General features: G+C 41.5%; 1 protein-coding gene across 1 annotated transcript in view; it reads right to left on the bottom strand.

The window, feature by feature from the left end:
* Positions 1–1,032: 1,032 nt before the first annotated feature.
* The window catches only part of PARVA (parvin alpha), a 178,657-nt gene continuing 158,608 nt past the window's right edge, over positions 1,033–21,081 (bottom strand). Inside the window, exon 14 of the mRNA XM_061201469.1 lies at positions 1,033–3,068. Coding sequence (XP_061057452.1) covers positions 2,992–3,068 — 77 coding nt within the window. The 3' untranslated portion in view covers positions 1,033–2,991. The remainder of the gene's footprint in view (positions 3,069–21,081) is intronic.

Here is a 21,081-nt window from a genome sequence, read left to right as displayed (position 1 = left end):
AATATGTACAAATAAAAGCTTAATCAAACTGTACATCATTCCCCATAATAATCCAAAGGAGGCCTTTAAAAAAATAAATTCAGTTTAGGGCACAGAAGAATGTTTCTGGTAATGCCCTCCCTACCCCCCCACCCCAGTAGGTACCAGTCTTGATTTTTGAAATCACTGTCTAGGCAACATTACCTCCTTCTGGTAGGGCTTTCATTTTCTAGCTCATGCAGACCAGAGATGTGCATTTGTATTTATAAAGTACTCATATTCTCATTTTAAACTGTAAGAAGTTTTAATACTCAGTGCAGAATAATCTCCAAGATAGAACATTAAGTGAAAAAAGCAATGTGCATGATACTATGTATAATATGCTATTTATGTTTAAAGAATGATTTTATATGTATGTTGACAAATAATTATATGCTTTATATTGTTGGGGTATCTCTGGAAGTGAACATAAGAAACAGAAGAAAATAGTTGCTTCTGGGGACAGGGACTGGCTGCTGGGCGAGGGGAGGGAGAGAAAGTAGGTTTTTCACTAGATACCCATTCACACTTTTTAAATTTTGTACCATTTATACATCAACTATTAAAAAATCAATGAATTTAAATTTAGAAAAGAGGAAAAAGGGAAAAAAAGGACCCAGTGAGCCTATAGAGACTTGAGTCTTGCCTCAGCTTTTCTTTTTTCTTTTAAGAGAGATGAGGGTTAAGTTTGGCTTGTTTCCTGATGCCTTTTACCCCCCTTCAAAAACATAGTCATGTATTGTGCAGAAGGTTCCAGAATCTAAACAAAAATCTCTAAATGAGATGGCAGCGTTAAAAAACCAGGCCCAAGCCCTGGGATTCTGGACTGTGGCGAAGACCTCAGTCTTGAAACACAATTTTCTGATAAATTAGACCTGCTATTAAAAACGTTTCCGATATGTATATTTGTAAAATATAAAAAAAGAGTGCTCTTAATAAGGCCACTTGTCCACTGTCCATTTGCAGCTTGAATATAAGAACACAAAAAAAGACAAATTCATACAGCAAAGCACGTTTAAATGAATGCATTATTTATTTCATCCTGCCTTAGTATTGCTCAAGGAGATAAAGCAATTAATTATGTTGATTTGCTATCAGGAATTTAAAAGAGAGCAAACAAATATCACAGTATTTAGTGTTTCCTAATGACAAATGAAATATTTCACTAATTATGTAAAAAGAATTGTATACTTTTACACAAATTGACACAGAGAGTACATTTTCTTTCTATCCTTAATGCTCGTTATGCTGAGTAATACTTCTTTCTTAGAGCAAAATCTCCCCAGAAATAGGTAGTGTATCGAAATTGTATGGGTTCTGAGTGACTGCAGCTAGACCATAGAGTAAGAAGTGATGAAAAGCTGGAAGGAATGTTTTGGACATGATGGGAGGCCTCCCTCTGGGTGGTGTAGACAGAGATCACAGTGAATTCCTCAAACTAGGGATGGGCTTTGTGCAACTGGGCCTAAAGTAGTGACAAAGCAGGCATAGACTTCTGGCGGTGGGGATACAGACTGGTGTCCACTGAGCATACTTAGGAAAATTCTATAATGAAGATATAATATCAGTACAAGTTATTAATTATCCCAAGGGCTTGGTCAACTTATGAGTATGAGTGTTAAATACCCCAAGCTGCAACCTTCGGTCTAAGGGGGTCCCATGCATACTAAGTGTGCAAGTATTTGCCCCACGCTTCTTGTCCTCCTAGTCACCCCCACTTCAGCCCCTTTCCTATCCCTCCAGGCCCCACGGGCTGGGACAACTAGAGCCCTGTATTCCAAACTTGGGTTCACGTAGAGGGGATCCATGTAACCGCAAGCCTGCGGGTAACCCACGCAAGGAAACCACTCAGCTTGGGTCTAAATAACTTACATTTTTCCTCGCCTGAATTAGCCAGTAATTGCATGTGGGCAGACTTAGCCAGAAATGGTCTAAATGATCAATTAGAGGGCAAAAAGGAGTTCCTTTCTTTAAGCTCAAGGGTCCCTGTTGAAGAGCCCTATTTCCCAAGTCCTGCTCGCATGGGCCCGCGCCCAGCTCTCTGTGGTGCCTGGGTATATTGTACATTTGCCTAACGATAGTGAATTGAGGACTTATTTTGTAGGAAGATATAGGGCACTTCCATTACATGCAATCAAGCAAGAAGGCTGCAAAATGTGCCACTCCATTAATTTTAAACAGAATCCACCCCAAATGTCACCCTGAAACCAGAGTAAGGGGTTATTACAAATCTGAAGGAATTAAGAGTAATTTTCATTTGCGAAGGAGTTGAGGGACATGACTCCTGCCACACACACACTATTAATTGGGTGAAATTTGATTTGCCAATTTCAGTGTGAATCACTGAGCCCTGACTTAGCCTGCCTGGTGGTGAGATCAGGAGGCTCCTGTCTTCTTGGAGGGCACAGGTGCACACGTAGACACACACACACACAAGAATAGAATGTGCAGAGACTGTAATGCAACGGGCTGGTTATTAACACATATGTTCTTCAAAGAAGAAAAACAAATGGCAGCTTCTGGCAAGTCATGTAACCTCTCTGAGCCTCAGTTTCCGTATCTGTAAAAGGGGCTGATAACATCTGCTTCAATGGGAGTCATGAGTATTCGTGAGTTTGAGTAGCTGAGAGCACTTAGTGTGGTGCCCAGCCCATAGGTTACACCCATTAAATGGTAACTATTATCTTTATTTTCATCTTCTGAGGGTGGGGTCTTGTGCCTAAGTTGGTTCCAAATCACACTGAGGGAAATCTGGACCTGGCACCAGGATGGCGACAACCTTCACAAGCCATTGCAGGGTCAGCTTTAGAGCCTGGGAGGTGTGGGTCAGCCCACTGAGTTACTGATCATTTCCTTCCTAATCTCAGTTTCCACTATCTCTGGGAATAGAGCAGGTGGACTTGGGAGAGAGCACAGAGCAAGAGACAGGAATAAGCAGGTTAAGGCGGTTCAGGGGACGGTCCAGTCTGCCCCTCACTCCACGTTCCGGTACTTGGTGAAGAGGTTGTACAACACTCGCAGTGTGGATTTCAGGTCACAGTTGACGATGTCTGCATAGAAAACAAAAAAACACACATTGCTTCAGTGGTGCCACATGGCCCCAAACTGGCATCGGGTGTCCTCTTCCTTCTGCCCCCCACCACATGTGCCCAGCATGGTCCTGGGGAGGGTGTCTCCCCTCTCCCACAGGACATCATTCTGTGCTCCTGAGGAGCTAGCTCCCTGTCCTGCTGGGAGAGAAGAGCATCCCCATGAGACAACCAGGGGCAGGTGGGTGTTGAAGGATGGGCAGTGTGTGCAGCAGGAATTCAGAGCAGGGGGCAGCGAGGGGCAGAGGTGCTGGGGCATGGGCGTCTCTTCTCTCACTGAAAGAAAGCAGACCCCAGAGCATGTAGTCTTCGCCCTGGAAACAGAATCCCAGGCGAGAGGACCCTGACCAGGTGACTCTGTGTCCTGGGTCTCACCTGTCTCTCGGGACCCCTCTCCCTCTGCCTTCACCCTGCCCCACAGAGCCAGCCGTGAGGGGTGGCAAGGAGGGGAGGGCCTGCAGCTACACTGGGGGACGAGGAGGTGAGTTAGGACTAAGCTGCCTCTCCCTTAAGACAGGTGGGAGGGCCCCTAAAGGGCAGAGGAGCCCACCCGGCAGGGAGTACTCAGTAGATTATGTGTCATCCGAAAGATTAAGGACAGAGCAAGGTGGCTGGGTTTGAGGCTGGGAGCTGGATTATATTTTCAGGAGAGTTCCACCGTGGGTCCTGAGCTTTTTATTTTTTTTAATTTTTATTTATTTATTTATTTATTTATGGCTGTGTTGGGTCTTCGTTTCTGTGTGAGGGCTTTCTCTAGTTGTGGCAAGCGGGGGCCACTCTTCATCGCGGTGCGCAGCCCTCTCATTATCGCGGCCTCTCTTGTTGCGGAGCACAGGCTCCAGACGCGCAGGCTCAGTAATGGCTCACGGGCCCAGCTGCTCCGCGGCATGTGGGATCTTCCCAGACCAGGGCTCGAACCCGTGTCCCCTGCATTGGCAGGCAGATTCTCAACCACTGCGCCACCAGGGAAGCCCCCTGTCCTGAGCTTTTATACAACCATTTCCTCCCGCCCTCACTTCCCCTGACCCCTCCCTCTCTTCCTTCTCTTTACTGGTCGCCTCCTCTGGCTGCCCCTCTAACCCTCTGTGGACTCCTCTGCCTTCTCCTCCCCCCCAAGGCCCTATCCTGTGCTTGCCCCTCTGCACTCACACCCCTGTGGGAGCGCCTTCCCTGAGGAACTGGCGTAGTGAAAACAAAGAAAGGAACACTGCCTACTACTTAGGGATGCAGACTGAGGTAATAGAAGGAAAAGGAAAAGTTTAAAAAAAAAAAAGAAGGAAAAAGGCAAAAGCCTGATGACTATACAAGTCAGGAGAGTTGAGGTTGAAGATTATGTCCAAAAAGGGCAAGCGGAGGGAAGTCTGGGGAGCTGGGATTGCTGTATCCCTTGAGCTGGGTGCTGGTTACATGGTGGCTCGTTGGATAATATTTCACTAAAGTTATTGGAAAAAAACCCTAACTGTGCAGAAGGTCTGATGAAGTAAATGATGTAAGAGAAAATAATAGAAAATAATAAATGCTCTGGGTTTCAAAGGTGGGAGGCTGAGTCACTGGGAGGGAAGGGATTGGGGGACAATGTCAGGGCTCCAGCAGCGGCATGGTCAACAGGAACAGGGATCATCCAGGACCAGCAGAGTGGGAGGCCGGTGGCTCTGGCAGGCTGGGCTGTGGTTGCAGGTCTTAGCCTTGGGACTCTTGCAGTTGTAGCTGCCACAGTCAGGTGTGCCTAGGCCTCGCAAAGATCAACACCTACTGGGCCATAAGCCAAGGGCCCAGGGCTGGGGAATCTCCTTAGGGCTCCCCAAACCCCTGGGCCCCATCCTGCCTGCCCCCTCCCAGGCCTTATCCCAGTTGTAGACCAACCCTACTCCACCCCTGCTGGGCTCAGACTCTGCTCCAAGCTCTCTTGCCGATAGACCAGGGGCTCAGGGACCACCCGTGAGACCTGGAGCTCAGCTTCCTTTCTGCTCCCATGTTGGTTCGTGCACATATGTGAGCCTCCAGCTTGGACCCTGCCCAGTGGCTGAGCCCTGCTGCCTTGCCTTGCTCATGCTGAGTCACCCTCTGTCAGGTAGGGTCCTATGCCCTCTGGGCCGATTCCTGTCCTCCCCTGACTGCTTGGTGATGAGTGTTCCTTAAATTCCACCCAAGTCAAAGATTAGGAAGTTACCCTAAGAAGGAACTGCTAGAAAGGCAGACAGGGACAAAGGTGAGCTCACTAAGGGAGTGAGTGTGAAGGGGAAGGTAGGCTGACACTGGGGCCACTGCAGCAGGCTCCTAACTGAGCTCCTCAAAGCCTCTTGCCCTCTCCAGTCCATTCTACCCACTGCAGCTAGACTATTTGGCTTCTGGGTATGGTTGTGCAGGATGCACACTGCACAACTAACTCCAGGGCACATCATTCATATTTCCAAGGTATCATTGCCACAGACTACAATATAACCCTGGCCCCAGGGATTGTGCAGGTCACAACTTGTATGCCCATACAGCTATTTCACATAAGATAAAATCCCGAATCCTAATCCATGGTTTTACAAGGCAAAAGCTGACTCCGGCCCACCCTTCCAGTCTCACTTCATGCCACGTTCCCCCTCATTCACTCTGCACTGGTCACAGGGGCTTCCTTTCACAACGTCCCAATAGGCTGTGCTCCTCCATCATCTTGGCCTCTGCACATGCTGTTGCAACATCTAGATTGTTCTTCCCAAGTAGCTGCCTCCTGATCCTCTTGCAGACCTCAGCTCAAAGCACTGCCTCCTGAGTGAAGCCTTGACACATGGCCTTGGTGAGGGCACCCTGTCTTATGTTCTCAAACCCCCCGCACTCTTCCTTCAGAGCACTCACTCCAGTTATCAAGCAGTGGTTTGTGTGCTTATCTGATGAAATCTGCCTCTGCTCGGAGTGTGACCAACGTGACTGCAGAGAGTTGATCTTGTTTTTCTCCAGTGCCTGGCCCAGTACCTGGCATGCACAGACCTCAAAAGATATTAATAAATAAACGCATGAATGATTTCCCAGTGTCCTGGAAGCCAAGAAAGAAAATTCCAGAAAGAGGGGATGACCAATAGAGCCACATGCTCCCAAAAGGGTGAAGAGAGTAAGGGCTGGAAAGAGTTCCCAGGGGACATGGTCCTGCTGGTGGCTTGGGAGAAAGCAAGGCCATGTGCAGGTGGTGGCAAGGTGTTAACAGCAGAATGGGCAGATGAGAGGTGGAGGCAATGGGCATGGGTGCAAAGGATGAACTTGGGAGCCTGAGGAAGGAGAGCTATGGATGGAGGCGGGAGGATTTGTTGTTCCCTTTTAAAGACAGGGGAGTTCTAAGATTGCTAGAGAAAGAAAATGTTCAATATGGGAGAATGTTTCAAAATGACCATTTAATTTACTCCAATTTATTTCTTTTTCCTTTTATTGCAGTATAGTTGATTTACAGTGTTATATTAGTTTCAGGTATACAACACAGTGATTCAATATTTTTATAGATTTTACTCCATTTAAAGTTATTATAAAACGATGGCTATATTTTCCTATGCTGTACAGTATATCCTTGTTGCTTATTTATTTTAGGCATAGTAGTTTGTTAATCCCCTACCACTATCTTCCCCCTCCCTCCTTCCCTTTTGCCCCTGGTAATCACTAGTTTGTTCTCATATCTGTGAGTCTCTGTTTTGTTATATTCATTTGTTTTATTTTTTAGATTCAACATATAAGTGAAATCATATAGTATTTGTCTTTCTCTGGCTTATTTCACTAAGTATAATATTCTCTAGGTCCATCCACATTGTTGCAAATGGCACTATTTCATTCTTTTTTATGGCTGAGTAGTATTCCATATTATATATATACCACATCTTCTTAATCCATTCATCTGTTGATGAGCACTTGGGTTGCTTCCACATCTTGGCTATTGTAAATAGTGCTGCTGTGAACATCAGGGTACATGTATCTTTTTGAATTAGTTTTCATCTTTTCCAGATAGATACCCAGCAGTGGAATTGCTGGATCATATGGTAGTTCTATTTTTAGTTTTTGAGGAAGCTCCATACTGTTTCCATAGTGGTTGCAACAGTTTACATTCCCACCAACAGTGTAGAAGGATTCTCTTTTCTCCATACCCTCTCCAGCATTTATTATGTGCAGACTTTTTGATGGTAGCCATTCTGACAGGTGTGAGGTGATATCTCATTATTGTTTTGATTTGCATTTCTCTGATGATTAGCCATGTTGAGCATCTTTTCATGTGCCTGTTGGTCATCTGTACATGTTCTTTGGAAAAATGTCTATTCAGGTTTTCTGCCCATTTTTTAATCAGGTTGTTTGACTTTTTGATATTGAGTTGTATGAGCTATTTATATATTTTGGAAACTAACCACTTACTGGTAATATCATTTGCAAATATTTTCTCCCATTCAGTAGGTTGTCTTTTCATTTTGTCAATATTTCTTTTGCTGTGCAAGTTTTTAAGTTTAATTAGGTCGCATTTATTTATTTTTGCTTTTATTTATTTTGTGTTAGGAGAGAGATCCCCCAAAATGTTGCTACAACTTATGTCAAAGAGTGTTCTGCCTATGTTGTCCTCTAGGAGTTTTATGGTTTCAGGTCTTAAATTTAGGTCTTTAATTCATTTTGAGTTTATTTTTGTATATGATATGAACAAGTGTTCTAATTTCATTCTTTTACATGTAGCTGTCCAGTTTTCCTTGTACCACTTATTGAAGAGACTGTCTTCTTTCCATCGTATATTCTTGCCTCCTTTGTTGTAGATTAATTGACCACAAGTGTGTGGGTTTATTTCTGGGCTCTCTGTTCTATTCCATTGATCTATGTGTCTGTTTTTGTGCCAGTACCATGCTATTTTGATTACTGTAGCTTTGTAGTATAGTCTAAAGTCAGGGCGAGTGATTCCTCCAGCTTTATTCTTTTTTCTCGAGATTGTTTTTGCAATTTGGGGTGTTTTGTGGTTACATATACGTTTTAGGATTATTTGTTCTAGTTTTGTGAAAAATGTCATGGGTATTTTGGTAGGGATTGTGTTAAATCTGTAGATTGCTTTGGGTAGTATGGACATTTTAACAATATTAATTCTTCCAATCCATGAACATGGGATATCTTTCCATTTCTCTGTATCATCTTCAATTTCTTCATAAGTGTTTTATGGTTTTCAGATCATAGGACTTTTCACCTCCTTAGTTAAATTTATTCCTAGGTATTCTTAGATCCTGCAACTTTACTGAATTCACTTATTAGTTCTAATCGTTTTTTGGTGGAGATTTTAGAGTTTTCAATACATAGTATCATGTCATCTACAAATAGTGACAGTTTTACTTCTTCCCATCTGGTTGGATGCCTTTTATTTCTATTTCTTTTCCAATTGTTATGGCTATGACTTCCAAACTATGTTAACCAGAAGTGATGAGAATGGGCATCCTTGTCGTGTTCCTGGTTCTATAGAAAAAGCTTTTAGCTTTTCATTGTTGAGTATGGTGTTAGCTGTGAGTTTGTCATAAATCGCCTTTATTATATTGAGATATGTTCCTTCTATAACAACTTTGATGAGAATTTTTGTCATGAATGGATGTTGAATTTTGTCAAATGCCATTTCTGTGTCTATTGAGATAATCGTGTGATTTTTATCCTTCTTTTTGTTAATGTGATGTATCATATTGATTTGGGGATACTGAATCATCCTTGCATTCCTGGAATAAATCACACTTGATTTTGGGATTTTTATATTGTTGAATTTGGTTTGGTAATATTTTGTTGAGAATTTTTGTTTATATTTATCTTAGATATTGGCCTGCAATTTTCTTTCTTTTTTTTTTTTTGTTGTGTCTTTGCCTGATTTTGGTATCAGGGTAATGATGGCCTTGTAGAATGAATTTACAAATGTTCTCTCCTCTTCAATTTTTTTAATAGTTGAGAAGGATGATATTAGTTCTACTTTATATGTTTGGTAGAATTTCCCTGTGAAGCTTTCTGGACTTTTGTTTGCTGGGAGTTTTTTTCTTTTTGTTTGTCTGTTTGTTTGGTTTTTTAAAATTACAAATTCAATTCACTACTAGTGATCACTCTGTTCAGACTGTTTCTTCCTGATTCAGTCTTGGAAGGTTGTATGTTTCTAGAAATTTGACCATTTCTTCTAGGTTGTCCAATTTTTTGGCATATAACTGTTCATAGTATTCTCTTATGATTTTTTTTGTATCTCTGTGATATTGGTTGTTATTTCTCTTCTTTCACTTCTTATTTTGTTTTTTGGGGTCCTCTCTCTCTCTTTTTTTTTTTCCTTGATGAGCTTGGGTAAAAATCTGTCAATTTTGTTTATCTTTTCAAAAAATGCCAGCTTTTGGTTTCACTGATATTTGGGTGTTTTTTTTTTGGTCTCTATTTTATTTATTTACTCTCTGATCTTTATTATTTCTTTCCTTCTGCTAACTTTGGGCTTTGTTTGTTCTTCTTTCTCTAATTCCATTAGATGGTCAGTTAGATTGTTTATTAGAGATTTTTTTTCTTATTTCTTTAAATAGTCCTGTATTGCTATAAGGTTCCCTCTTAGAACTGCTTTTCCTGCATCCCACAGATTTTGGAAAGTTGTGTTTCCATTTTCATTTGTCTCAAGGTATTTTCTGCTTTCTTCTTTGATTTTTTCATTGACCCATCGGTTTTTTAAAGTAGAACATTGTTTAGTCTCCATGTGTTCGTGCTTTTCCCATTTTTCTTCCTGTAACTGATTTCTAGTTTCATACCATTGTGTTTGGGAAAATGCTTGATATAATTTCTATCCTCTTAAATTTGTTGAGACTTGTTTTGTGGCCTAGCATATGCTCTATCCTGGAGAACATTCCATGTGCACTTGAAAAAAATGTGTATTCTGCTGTTTCTGGGTGGAATGTAGATATCTATTAGGTCCAACTAATCTAATGTGTCATTTAAGACCACTGTTTCCTTACTGATTTTCTTCCAGTGATCTGTTCATTGATGTAAGTGGGTATTAAAGTCCCCTACTGGGACTTCCCTGGTGGCACAGTGGTTAAGAATCCGCCTGCCAATGCAGGGGACACGGGTTCGAGCCCTGGTCTGGGAAGATCCCACATGCCGTTCCACAACTACTGAAGCCTATGTGCCTAGAGCCCGTGTTCCACAACAAGAGAAGCCACTGCAATGAGAAGCCCACGCACTGCAACGAAGAGTAGCCACCACTTGCTGCAACTAGAGAAAGCCTGTGTGCAGCAACGAAGACCCAACACAGCCAAAAAATAAATTAAAAAATAGTCCCCTACTATTATTGTATTACTGTCAATTTCTCCTGTTATATCAATGTTTGCTTTATATATTTAAGTGCATATATGTTAACAAGTGTTATATCCTCTTCTTGTATTGATCCCTTTATCATTATTTAATGCCCTTGTCTTTTGCTATAGACTTTGTTTTAAAGTCTATTTTGTCTTATATGAGTATTGTTACTCCTGCTTTGGTCTTTCTATTTGCATGAAATATTCTTCCTTCCCCTCACTTTCAGTCTGTGTGTATCTTTAGTTCTGAAGTGAGTCTCTTGTAAGCAGCATTTAGATGGGCATTTTTTTCTTTATCCAATCAGCCACCCTGTGTCTTCTTTTCTTTTTTTTTAGAATGTATCTATCTATTTATTTATTTATATTGAAGTATAGCTGATTTACAATGTGTTAATTTCTGCTGTACAGAAAAGTGATTCAGATATATATTTATATATATATATAGATAGATATAGATATAGATATCTATTCTTTTCTATTATGGTTTATCATAGGATACTGAATATACAGTAGGACCTTGTTGTTTATCCATTCCATATATAATAGCTTATCTCTGCTAACCCAAACCTCCCATTCCATCCCTCCCCCAACCCCCTCCCCCTTGGCAAGCACAAGTCTGTTCTCTATGTCTGTGAGTCTGTTTATGTTTTGTAGATAGGTTCATTTGTGTCATATTTTAGATTCCACATATAAGTGATATTATATGGTATTTGTCTTTCTCTTTCTGACTTACTTCACTTAGTATGATAATCTCAAGTTGTATCCATGTTGCTGCAAATGGCATTATTTCATTCTTTTTTTATGGCTGAATAGTATTCCATTGTACATATGTACAAAACAAAAATAAACAAATGGGACCTAATCAAACTTACAAGCTTTTGCACAGCAAAGGAAACTATATAAAAAAAAAGAATCTTGTTAATATTGTATCCTGCTACATTGCTGAATTCATTTATCAGTTCTAGTAGTTTTTTTGTGGAGTCTTTAGAGTTTTCTCTATACAGAATCATGACATCTGCATATAATGACAATTTTACCTTTTCCCTTCCAATGTGGATACCTTTTATTTCTTTTTCTCATCTGATTGCTGTGGCTGGCTAGGACTTTGCTGGTTTTGGTATCAGGGTGATGGTGGCTTCATAGAATGTCTTTGGGAGTGTTCCCTCCTCTTCAATTTTTTGGAAGAGTTTGAGAAGGATCGGTAAAAGTTCTTCTTTGTATGTTTGGTAGAATTTGCCTGTGAAGCCATCTGGTCCTGGACTTTTGTTTCTAGGGAGTTTTAAAATTACAGATTCTACTTCATCTCTAGTGATCAGTCTGTTCAAATTATCTGTTTCTTCTTGATTCAATTTTGGTGGGCTGTATGTTTCTAGATACTTGTCCATTTCTTCTAGGTTGTCGAATTTGTTGGCATATAATTGTTCATAGTATTCTCTTATGGTTTTCTGTATTTCTGTGGTATGGGTTGTTGTGTCTCCTCCTTCATTTCTTTTTTTTTTTTTTTTTAATTTTTTATTTATTTATTTATTTATTTATTTATTTATTTATGGCTGTGTTGGGTCTTCGTTTCTGTGCGAGGGCTCTCTCCAGTTGCGGCAAGCGGGGGCCACTCTTCATCGCGGTGCGCGGGCCTCTCACTATCGCGGCCTCTCTTGTTGCGGAGCACAGGCTCCAGACGCGCAGGCTCAGTAATTGTGGCTCACGGGCCTAGCTGCTCTGCGGCATGTGGGATCCTCCCAGACTAGGGCTCGAACCCGTGTCCCCTGCATTGGCAGGCAGATTCTCAACCACTGCGCCACCAGGGAAGCCCTCCTCCTTCATTTCTTATTTTATTTTGGTTCTCTCTCTTTTCTTCTTGGTGAGCCTGGCTAGAGGTTTGTCAATCTTGTTTACCCTTTCAAAGAACCAGCTCTTGGTTTTATTGATTTTTTTCCTATTGTTTTTTAAAATTTAATTTTTATTGGAGTATAGTTGATTTGCAATGTTGTGTTAGTTTCTGCTGTACAGCAAAGTGAATCAGTTATACATATACATATATCCACTCTTCCTAAAATTCTTTTCCCATGTAGGTCATTACAGAGTATTGAGAAGAATTCCCCATGCTATACAGTAGGTCTTTTAGTTATCTACTTTATATATAGTAGTGTGTATATGTCAATTCCAATCTCCCAGTTTATCCCTCCCCTCCTTTTCCCCCCCGGTAACCATAAATTTGTTTTCTACATCTGTGACTCTACTTCTGTGTTGTAAATAGGTTCATTTGTAACATTTTTTTAGATTCCACATATAAGTGATATATGATATTTGTTTTTCTCTGTCTGACTTACTTCACTCAGTATGACAATCTCTAGGTCCATCCATGTTGCTGCAAATGACATTCTTTCATTCTTTTTTATGGCTCAGTAATATTCCATTGTGTATATATATATATATATACACCACATCTTCTTTATCCATTCCTCTGTCGATGGACATTTAGGTTGCTTCCACATCCTGGCTATTGTAAATTGTGCTGCAATGAACATAGGTGTGCATGTATCTTTTTGAATTATCGTTTTATCTGGGTATATGTCCAGGAGTGGGATTGCAGGATCATATGGTAGTTCTATTTTTAGTTTTTTAAGGAACCTCCATACTGTTCTCCATAATAGTTGTACCAATTACATTCCCACCAACAGTGTAGGAGGGTTCCCTTTTCTCCACATCCTCTCTAGCATTTACTATTTGTAGATTTTTTTGATGATGGTCATTCTGACCACTGTGAGGTGATACCTCATTGTAGTTTTGATTGGCATTTCTCTAAGAATTAGTGATGTTGAGCATCTTTTCATGTGCTTTTTGGCCATCTGTATGTCTTCTTTGGAGAAACGTCTATTTAGATGTTCTGCCCATTTTTTGATTGGTTTTTTGGATATTGAGCTGCTTGAGCTGTTTGTATATTTTGGAGATTAATCCCTTGTCAGTTGCTTCCTTTGCAAATATTTTCTCCCATTCTGTGGGTTGTCTTTTCGTGTTTATGGTTTCCTTTGCTGTGCAAAACCTTTTAAGTTTAATTAGGTCCCATTTGTTTATCTTTGTTTTAATTTTCATTACTCTACGAGGTGGATCAAAAAAAATCCTCCTGCGATTTATGTCAGAGAATGTCTATTGTTTTTTAAATCTCTATTTTATTTATTTCCTCTCTGATCTTTATTATTTCCTTCCTTCTGCTGACTTAGGTTTTGTTTGTTCTTCTTGTTCTAATTCTTTTAAGTGTAGGTTAGGTTGTTTACTTGATTTTTCTTGTTTTCTGAGAAAGGTGTGTGTTGCTATGAACTTTCCTCTGAGAACTGCTCTTGCTGCATCCCAAAGATTTTTGTATGGTGTGTTTTCACTGTCATTTGTCTCAAGGTATTTTTTTGTAATTAATTAATTTATTTATTATTTATTTTTTTGGCTGTGCTCGGTCTTCGTTTCCGTGCGAGGGCTTTCTCTAGTTGCGGCAAGCAGGGGCCACTCTTCATCGCGGTGCGTGGGCCTCTCACTATTGTGGCCTCTCTTGTTGTGGAGCACAGGCTCCAGACGCGCAGGCTCAGTAGTTGTGGCTCACGGGCCTAGTTGCTCCACGGCATGTGGGATCTTCCCAGACCAGGGCTCGAACCCGCGTCCCCTGCATTAGCAGGCAGACTCTCAACCACTGCGCCACCAGGGAAGCCCTGTCTCAAGGTATTTTTAAATTTCCTTTTTGATTTCATTGTTGATCCATTGGTTTTTTAGTAGTACGTTGTTTAATCTCCATGTAATCATTTTTTTCTCATTTCTTTTTCTGTGGTTGATTTCTAGTTTCATGCTGGTGTGGTCAGAAAAGATGTTTGAGATAATTTCTATACTCTTAAATTTGTTGAGGCTTGTTTTGTACCCTAGTACGTGGTCAATCCTAGAGAATGTTCCATGTGCACTTGAAAAGAATGTGTATTCTGATATTTTGGATGTAATGTCCTGAAAATATCAATTATGTATAACTGTTCTACTGTATCGTTTAAGATCTGTTACCTTATTAATTTTCTGTCTAGAAGATCTGTCCATTGATGTGAGTGGGGTGTTAAAGTCTCCTACTATTATTATATTACTGTCATTTTCTCTCTTTATGTCTGTTAGTATTTGCTTTATGTATTTGGGTGCTCCTATATTAGGTGCATGTATGTTGACAAGTGTACAATCCTCTTCCTGTATTGATCCTTTTATCATTATACAGTGTCCTTTATCTTTCTTTATGGCCTATGTTTTAAAGTTTATTTTGTCTGATATGAGAATTGTAACCTCTGTTTTTTCATTCCCGTTTGCATGAAATATCTTTTTCCATCCCCTCATTTTCAATCTATGTATATCCTTTGCCCTAAAGTGGGTCTCTTGTAGGCAGCATATTGTAGGCTCTTTTTTAAAAAATCCACTCTGCTGCTCTGTGTGTTTTGATTGGAGCATTGTGTCCATTGACATTTAAGGTAATTATTGATAGATATCTATTTATTGACATTTTAACATTTTTTTCCCATTGATTTTATATTTCTTCTTTGTCCCTTTCTTTTCTTTCTGTGGCTTGATGATTTTCTTTTGTATTATACTTTTCTCTTTTTTTGTTTTTTGTTTTTGTGAATCTATTGTATGTTTTTGATTTGTGGTTAGCCTGTTTTTCAAGTATGTTAACCCCATCCTGTATCTACTTGCCTTAGACTGGTAGTCATATAGGCTCAAAGACATTCTAGGAAATGAAAAAAAAAAAGCTACATGTTCTTCCTCCCCCACATTTCATGATTTTGATGTCCTCTTTTACATCTTCATGTTCATCCTTTTGCTGTTCATTGTGGTTATCATCACTTTCACAGACATTTTTTGATTTTTAAAAAAATCTGTGTACTTGCTTATTTAGGTGATTTGTTTTCCAATTGTGATTTTCTCTTTCCTATATATTCTTACTTCTTCTCTATTTATAGGAGACCTTTCAATATTTCCTTTAAGATAGGTTTAGTATTGCTGTATTCTTTTAGTTTTTGCTTTTCTGAGAAATTCTTTATCTCTCCTTCTATTCTAAATGATAATTTTGCTGGGTAGAGTATCGTAGGTTGCAGATTTTTCCCTTTCTGGACTTTGAATATATTTTTTCCACTCCCTTCTAGCCTGCAACGTTTCTGTAGAGAAGTCAGCTGATAGCCTTATGTTCACTTGTAATGAACTCCGTGTTTTTCTTGCTGCCTTTAGAACCCTCTCTTTAACTTTTGCCATTTTTATTATAATATGTTTCAGTGTAGGTCTGTTTGTGTTTACCTTGTTTGGGACCCTCTGTGCTTCCTGTACCTGGATATGTTTCCTTCTTTAGGTTTGGGAAGTTTTCAGCCATAATATCCTCAAATACATTTTCAATCCTCTTTTCTCTTTCTTCCCCTTCTACAATCCCTATTATGCATAGATTGGCATACTTTATATTATCCCATAGGTCTCTTATATTGCTTTCATTTTTTTCTTAATTGGTCTTTCTGTCTGCTGTCCTGTGTGATTTTCATTATTCTATCTTCCAGGTCACTTATTTGTTCTTCTGCATTATTTATTCTGCTATTCATTGCCTTTAGTCCAGTTTTTGTCTCGGCAAATGAGTTTTCTAATTTTTCTTGGTTCCTCTTTACAGTTTCTAGTTCCTTTCTACAGTACTTTGCATTTCTGTTGATAGCCTTGCCTAATTCCTTCAGTATTTTCTTTATCTCCTTTTCGAAATTGGTGTCTATTAGGCTGAAGGGATCTGTTTCATGTTTGTTCTTTCAGGGGAACTCTCTTGGTCTTTTAACTGGGAGTGGTTCCTCTGCTTCTTCATTTTACTTATACTTCTCTTATTCTGTGAGTTTAGGAGAAACAATTATCTACTGAGGTCTTGGAGGGCTATTTATATGTGGAAGTGCCCCTGTGTAGCTTGTGCGGGTTTAGTATTTTTGGTGCAAGGGCTGTTTTTAGTATGGATGCCTGTCACCTCTTTCCTCAGTGTGTGCTGGCTGTTATCTCCTTAATAGGGAGTGTGTAGATGCAGCAGCTGGTGCCCAGTCATGGGGTTCTCAGCAGCGGTGGTGGCTCATGCATGTCCCCAGAGCATGTGATGGGAATGGAAGCAGTTCACAACTGCTCCTGAAACGGGGCAGCGGCAGTGGCAGCTTGTGACTGCTCCTGGAGCTCCTGTAGGCAGTGTCCTGCCACCTGAGAGCACATGCAGGGAAAAAGAGTGTAATGGTGGGTCCCGCCCCTTCCCTTGCATGCCACCCGTACAATGGCTCCTTGCCTCTAAGGTGGCCCAGGCTTCCTCTGCATACACCCTCAGGTGTGGTTGCACCAGACTCCAGCCCCTTCAGGCTGTTTCCTTGCAGCCCATCCCAATCCTCTCCCCAGGTCTGATCTCCAAAGCCCGAGCTTCTGCACCCAGCCCACGCTTGCCCTGGCAGATGCACTGGGGAGAGGAGAGCAGTGGCACTGACCACCTGTGCAGGTCTCTCTGCATTCTTTCTGCTGCAAACTGGTTCTTGCGTTCTCTTCCAAGGCTCTGAAGCTCTGTTCTGGCTGATGTCCCTACTGGTGAGGGGACTTCCCAGAGTGCAGGAAGCTTTCCTCTTTCAGAGCTCCCTCCCAGGGGTGCAGGTCCCATTCGGATTCCTTTCTCACTTTCTTTTTTCTCTTTCTTTTTTCTTTTGTTCTACCTGGTTACATGGAGATTTTCTTGCCCTTTCAGAGGTCAGAGGTCTTCTGCCAGTGTTTGGTAGATATTCTGTGAGAATCATTCCACATGTAGATGTACTTTTGATGTATTTGTGGCAAGAGGTGAGCTTCACATCCTACTACTCCACCATCTTGATTGCTCCTTTCTGCTCTATGTCTTTCTTTCTTTCTTCCTTCCTTCCTTTCTTTCTTTCACTCCCTCCCTCCCTCCTTCCCTCCTTCCTTCCTTTATGGCTGCGTTGGGTCTTCGTTGCTGCATGTGGGCTTTCTCTAGCTGTGGCGAGCGGGGTCTACTCTTCGTTGGGGTGCGCATGCTTCTCACTGCAGTGGCTTCTCTTGTTGTGGAGTATGGGCTCTAGGCGTGCGGGCTTCAGTAGTTGTGGCACATGGGCTCAGTAGTTGTGGCTTGCGGGCTCTAGAGCGCAGGCTCAGTAGTTGTGGTGCATGGGCTTTGTTGCTCCACAGCATGTGGGATCTTCCCGGACCAGGACTCGAACCCTTGTCCCCTGCATTGGCAGGCGGATTCTTAACCACTGCACCACCAGGGAAGCCCTGCCCTACGTCTTGATTGGAGCATTTAGTCTACTGACATTTAAAGTGATTATTGATAGGTATGTACTTACTGCCATTTTGTTACTTGTTTTCTGGCTGTTTCTGTAGTTCTTCTCTGTTCTTTTCATCTTTTAGTTTCTTCCCTTTTGGTTTGATGATTTTCTTTAGTCGTATGCTTGTGTTCCTTTCTCTCTAGCTTTTGTGTATCTATTGTAGGTTTTTGATTTGTGGTTACTATGGGGTTCATATATGTTGACCTATAACTATGTGTAACTGACAGTCAAAGTTCAAACACATTCTAAAAGATCTACATTTTTTTACTCCCCTCCCCAACACTTTGTGTTTTTGATGTCCTATTTTACATCTTCATGTGTATTCCTTCACTGTTTGTTGCAGTTAAAATTGATTTTACAATTTTTTTTGTCTTTTAATCTTCATGTTAGCTTATTTAATTGGTTGATCCTCATCCTTTACTATATATTTGCTTTACTAGTGGGATTTTTCCTTTCCTATAGATACTTACTTCTTGTATTAGCCTTCTATTTTCCACTTAGAGAAGACTCTTTAACATTTCTTTTAGGGTCATATTAGTATTGATGAACTCTTCAGTTTTGCTTGCCTGAGAAGTTCTGTATCTCTCCTTCAATTCTAAATGATAATTTTGCTGGGTAGAGTATCCTGGGTTGCAGGTTTTTCCCTTTCAGCACTTTAAATATAGCATACCACTCCCTTTTGGCCTGCAAAGTTTCTGCAGAAAAATCAGCTGATAGCCTTATGGGTATTACCTGATATATATGACTGTGTTTTCTTTCTTGCTGCCTTTAGAATTCTCTCTTTAACTTTTGCCATTTTAATTATGATATGTCTTGGTGTGGGTCTGTTTGGGTTCATCTTGTTTGGGACCCTCTGTGCTTCCTGTACCTGGATATCTGTTTTCTTCTTCAGGTTCAGGAATTTTTCAGCCATAATTTCATCAAATACATTTTGGACACTTTTCTCCCTCTTCTCCATCTGGGACCACCCATTATCTGATCCTTTTTTTTCATGCTTGATGTCCCAGAGGTCCCTTAAAGTGTTCTTATTTTTTAAAATTTCTTTTTATTCTTGCTGTTATGACTGGGCGATTTCCATTATTCTATCTTGCAGATCACTTATACGTTCTTCTGTATTACCTAGTCTGCTGTTAATTCCTTCTAGCATCTTTTTCATTTCATTTATTGTATTCTTCAGTTCTGACTGGTTCTTTTTTATATTTTCTAGTTCTTTATTAAAATTCTCACTGTATTAATCTATTTTTTCCAGTAATCCAGTTAGCATTCTTATTACTAATGCTTTGAACTCTTTATCTGATAAATTATTTATTTTCATTTCATTGGTTGTTTTTCAGGGGTTTTCTCTTGTTCTTTCAATTGAAACAAATTCCTCTATCTTCTCCTTTTGCTTAACTTCCTCTGTCTCTATGAGATTAGGTGAAACAGTTACCTACTCTGGTCTTGAATGGGTGTCCTTGTATGGCAGTGACCCTATACAGTCTGCATGTGCCCAGTGGCTTTGGTGGGAGAGCTGGATCTGACATGAGCATGAGTCACATCTTCCCCCATGGTGTTCTGGCAGGTATCACATTGGTAGGAGGTGGGGCTGGAGATGAAGGGGCGAGATCCAGAGCTAGGTGTGAGCTGGGCCTTCTGCTCTGCTCAGTGGCTGATATCACCGTATTTGGAGCAAGGTTGGGTCCCAAGTTGCTGAAGCAGAAGCCCCGAGGGTAGGGTCTGAACTGGCTCTGTTCCTCCTAAGTGTGTGCTCTCCCCCTCCCATCACTGGCACCCTCATCTCAGAGCAGAGCAGTGCTGGATTGGGCACTCAGAGTGGGTCTGTGTGTGGGCCATGGCAGTCCCAGCCCTAGCTAGGGTCTCAGACTGCTTCTAATGCACTGCCTCCATAAGCACCAGTAATGGGTTCTCCCACCCCTTTCAGATGCTGTTCTATGTCTGAGCCAGCTCCATCCCTCACAACTGAGCACTCCCCTTGGCCACAGCAGCCCTTGCCTTAGTGTGGAGCAGCATCATGGAGCAAGTGGGGCTGGAGCGGGTACTCCGCTCAGGCTGGGGCAGTTGTGGGAAACCGGTCAGAGTCCCAAGCAGTTTCAATCTGCTTCCTCTGCTTGTTTTGGGAGCTAGCAAGTGTGTGTGCTCTTCATGAGAAGAGTCTAGGTTTCTTACAGCCCTCCTATTGGTCCCACTGATTGTCAAACCTAAGGGAACTCGTCTACCTGGTGTTAGACCTCAGGGCTGGCGTGCCCAATATGTGGCTCAAACTGCTCCCTCCCCAGGGAGATCTCTGTCCATGTAATCCCCCTCCTCTTCTGAGTCCCCTCCCAGGGGCAGAGGTCCCTGATTGCTTCTCTTCCCTTCCTACCCGATTCTGTGTGGATCTTTCTTACAGTGTTGGTTGTACAAGAGTCTTTCTGCCAATCTCCAGTTAATTTTCAGTGAAAATTACTCCACATGTAGATGTATTTTTGGCGTTCATGGGGGGAGGTGAGCTCTGAATCCTTCTACTCTGCCATCTTGATATGTCTCCTCTATTTTAATTTTAACACCCACTAAAGTTTGAAGTCCATCTTCACTACAATGGGTTAAAGGCGTAAAGTCATTTAATGTCTCGGAATCAGTTTTCTCACTGGTAAAATTGGGTTTTATGAAAAACAAACACCTGGAACATATGAAGGGCTCCCTAAATGGTAGTTTCCTTCCCACTTTCCCATCTTTGCCTAGTAGCAGAGCTGTTATGTATAGCTGTTAAGTCTATGCACTGCACAACTCCAGGTGGGTACCATTCACAAAGATTAAGCCCTGCTCCTTGGCAAATCTGAGTTGCTTCTTCCTACAGGTGATCACCATGAGGTGGGCCTGGTGAAGTGGGGGGGGGACTACAGTCAGAGACACTGCTTATTGTCTGTTCTTTTCAAGAAAACCAACAGCCACACAGGTAGTTCCAGGTAGGCCAGTAGGTAGGGCATCTCAGCTAGGAGAAGAGCTTTGGATTCCTGGGAATGATCTGTGACGCCCTGCAATATAGAGCCTCTTTAAAACCCTGGGCTAATAAATTACGTGATTAGCAAGCTAGCACTGCTCTGATCATTTCTCTGTGCTGGCCCAGAGTCCCTATCTGGGAGCAGGCAGTCAGGATGGTAGGGCACCTGGATAGACAGCCAGAGCAGAGGCTGTCTGGCTGGCTGGGGCCAAGGAAGAGACAAATCAGACCCAAGACCACTCTGAGGAGAAAAATGGCCTCTGGTCAAGGGGAAAGGGCTCTATGTTTGCTCCTCTCACTCAGTGGCATTAGTGACAATTCCCATCCATCAGAGGACCATCCGAAATGAGTTTGTGGTTCTTTAAAAGATGCAG

Source organism: Eubalaena glacialis, chromosome 10 (genome assembly GCF_028564815.1).
Source record: "Eubalaena glacialis isolate mEubGla1 chromosome 10, mEubGla1.1.hap2.+ XY, whole genome shotgun sequence".
Classification (NCBI taxonomy): Eukaryota; Metazoa; Chordata; class Mammalia; order Artiodactyla; family Balaenidae; genus Eubalaena; species Eubalaena glacialis.
The sequence above is the reverse complement of the archived record's forward strand: the minus strand, read 5'-3'. Positions and strand labels throughout refer to the sequence as shown.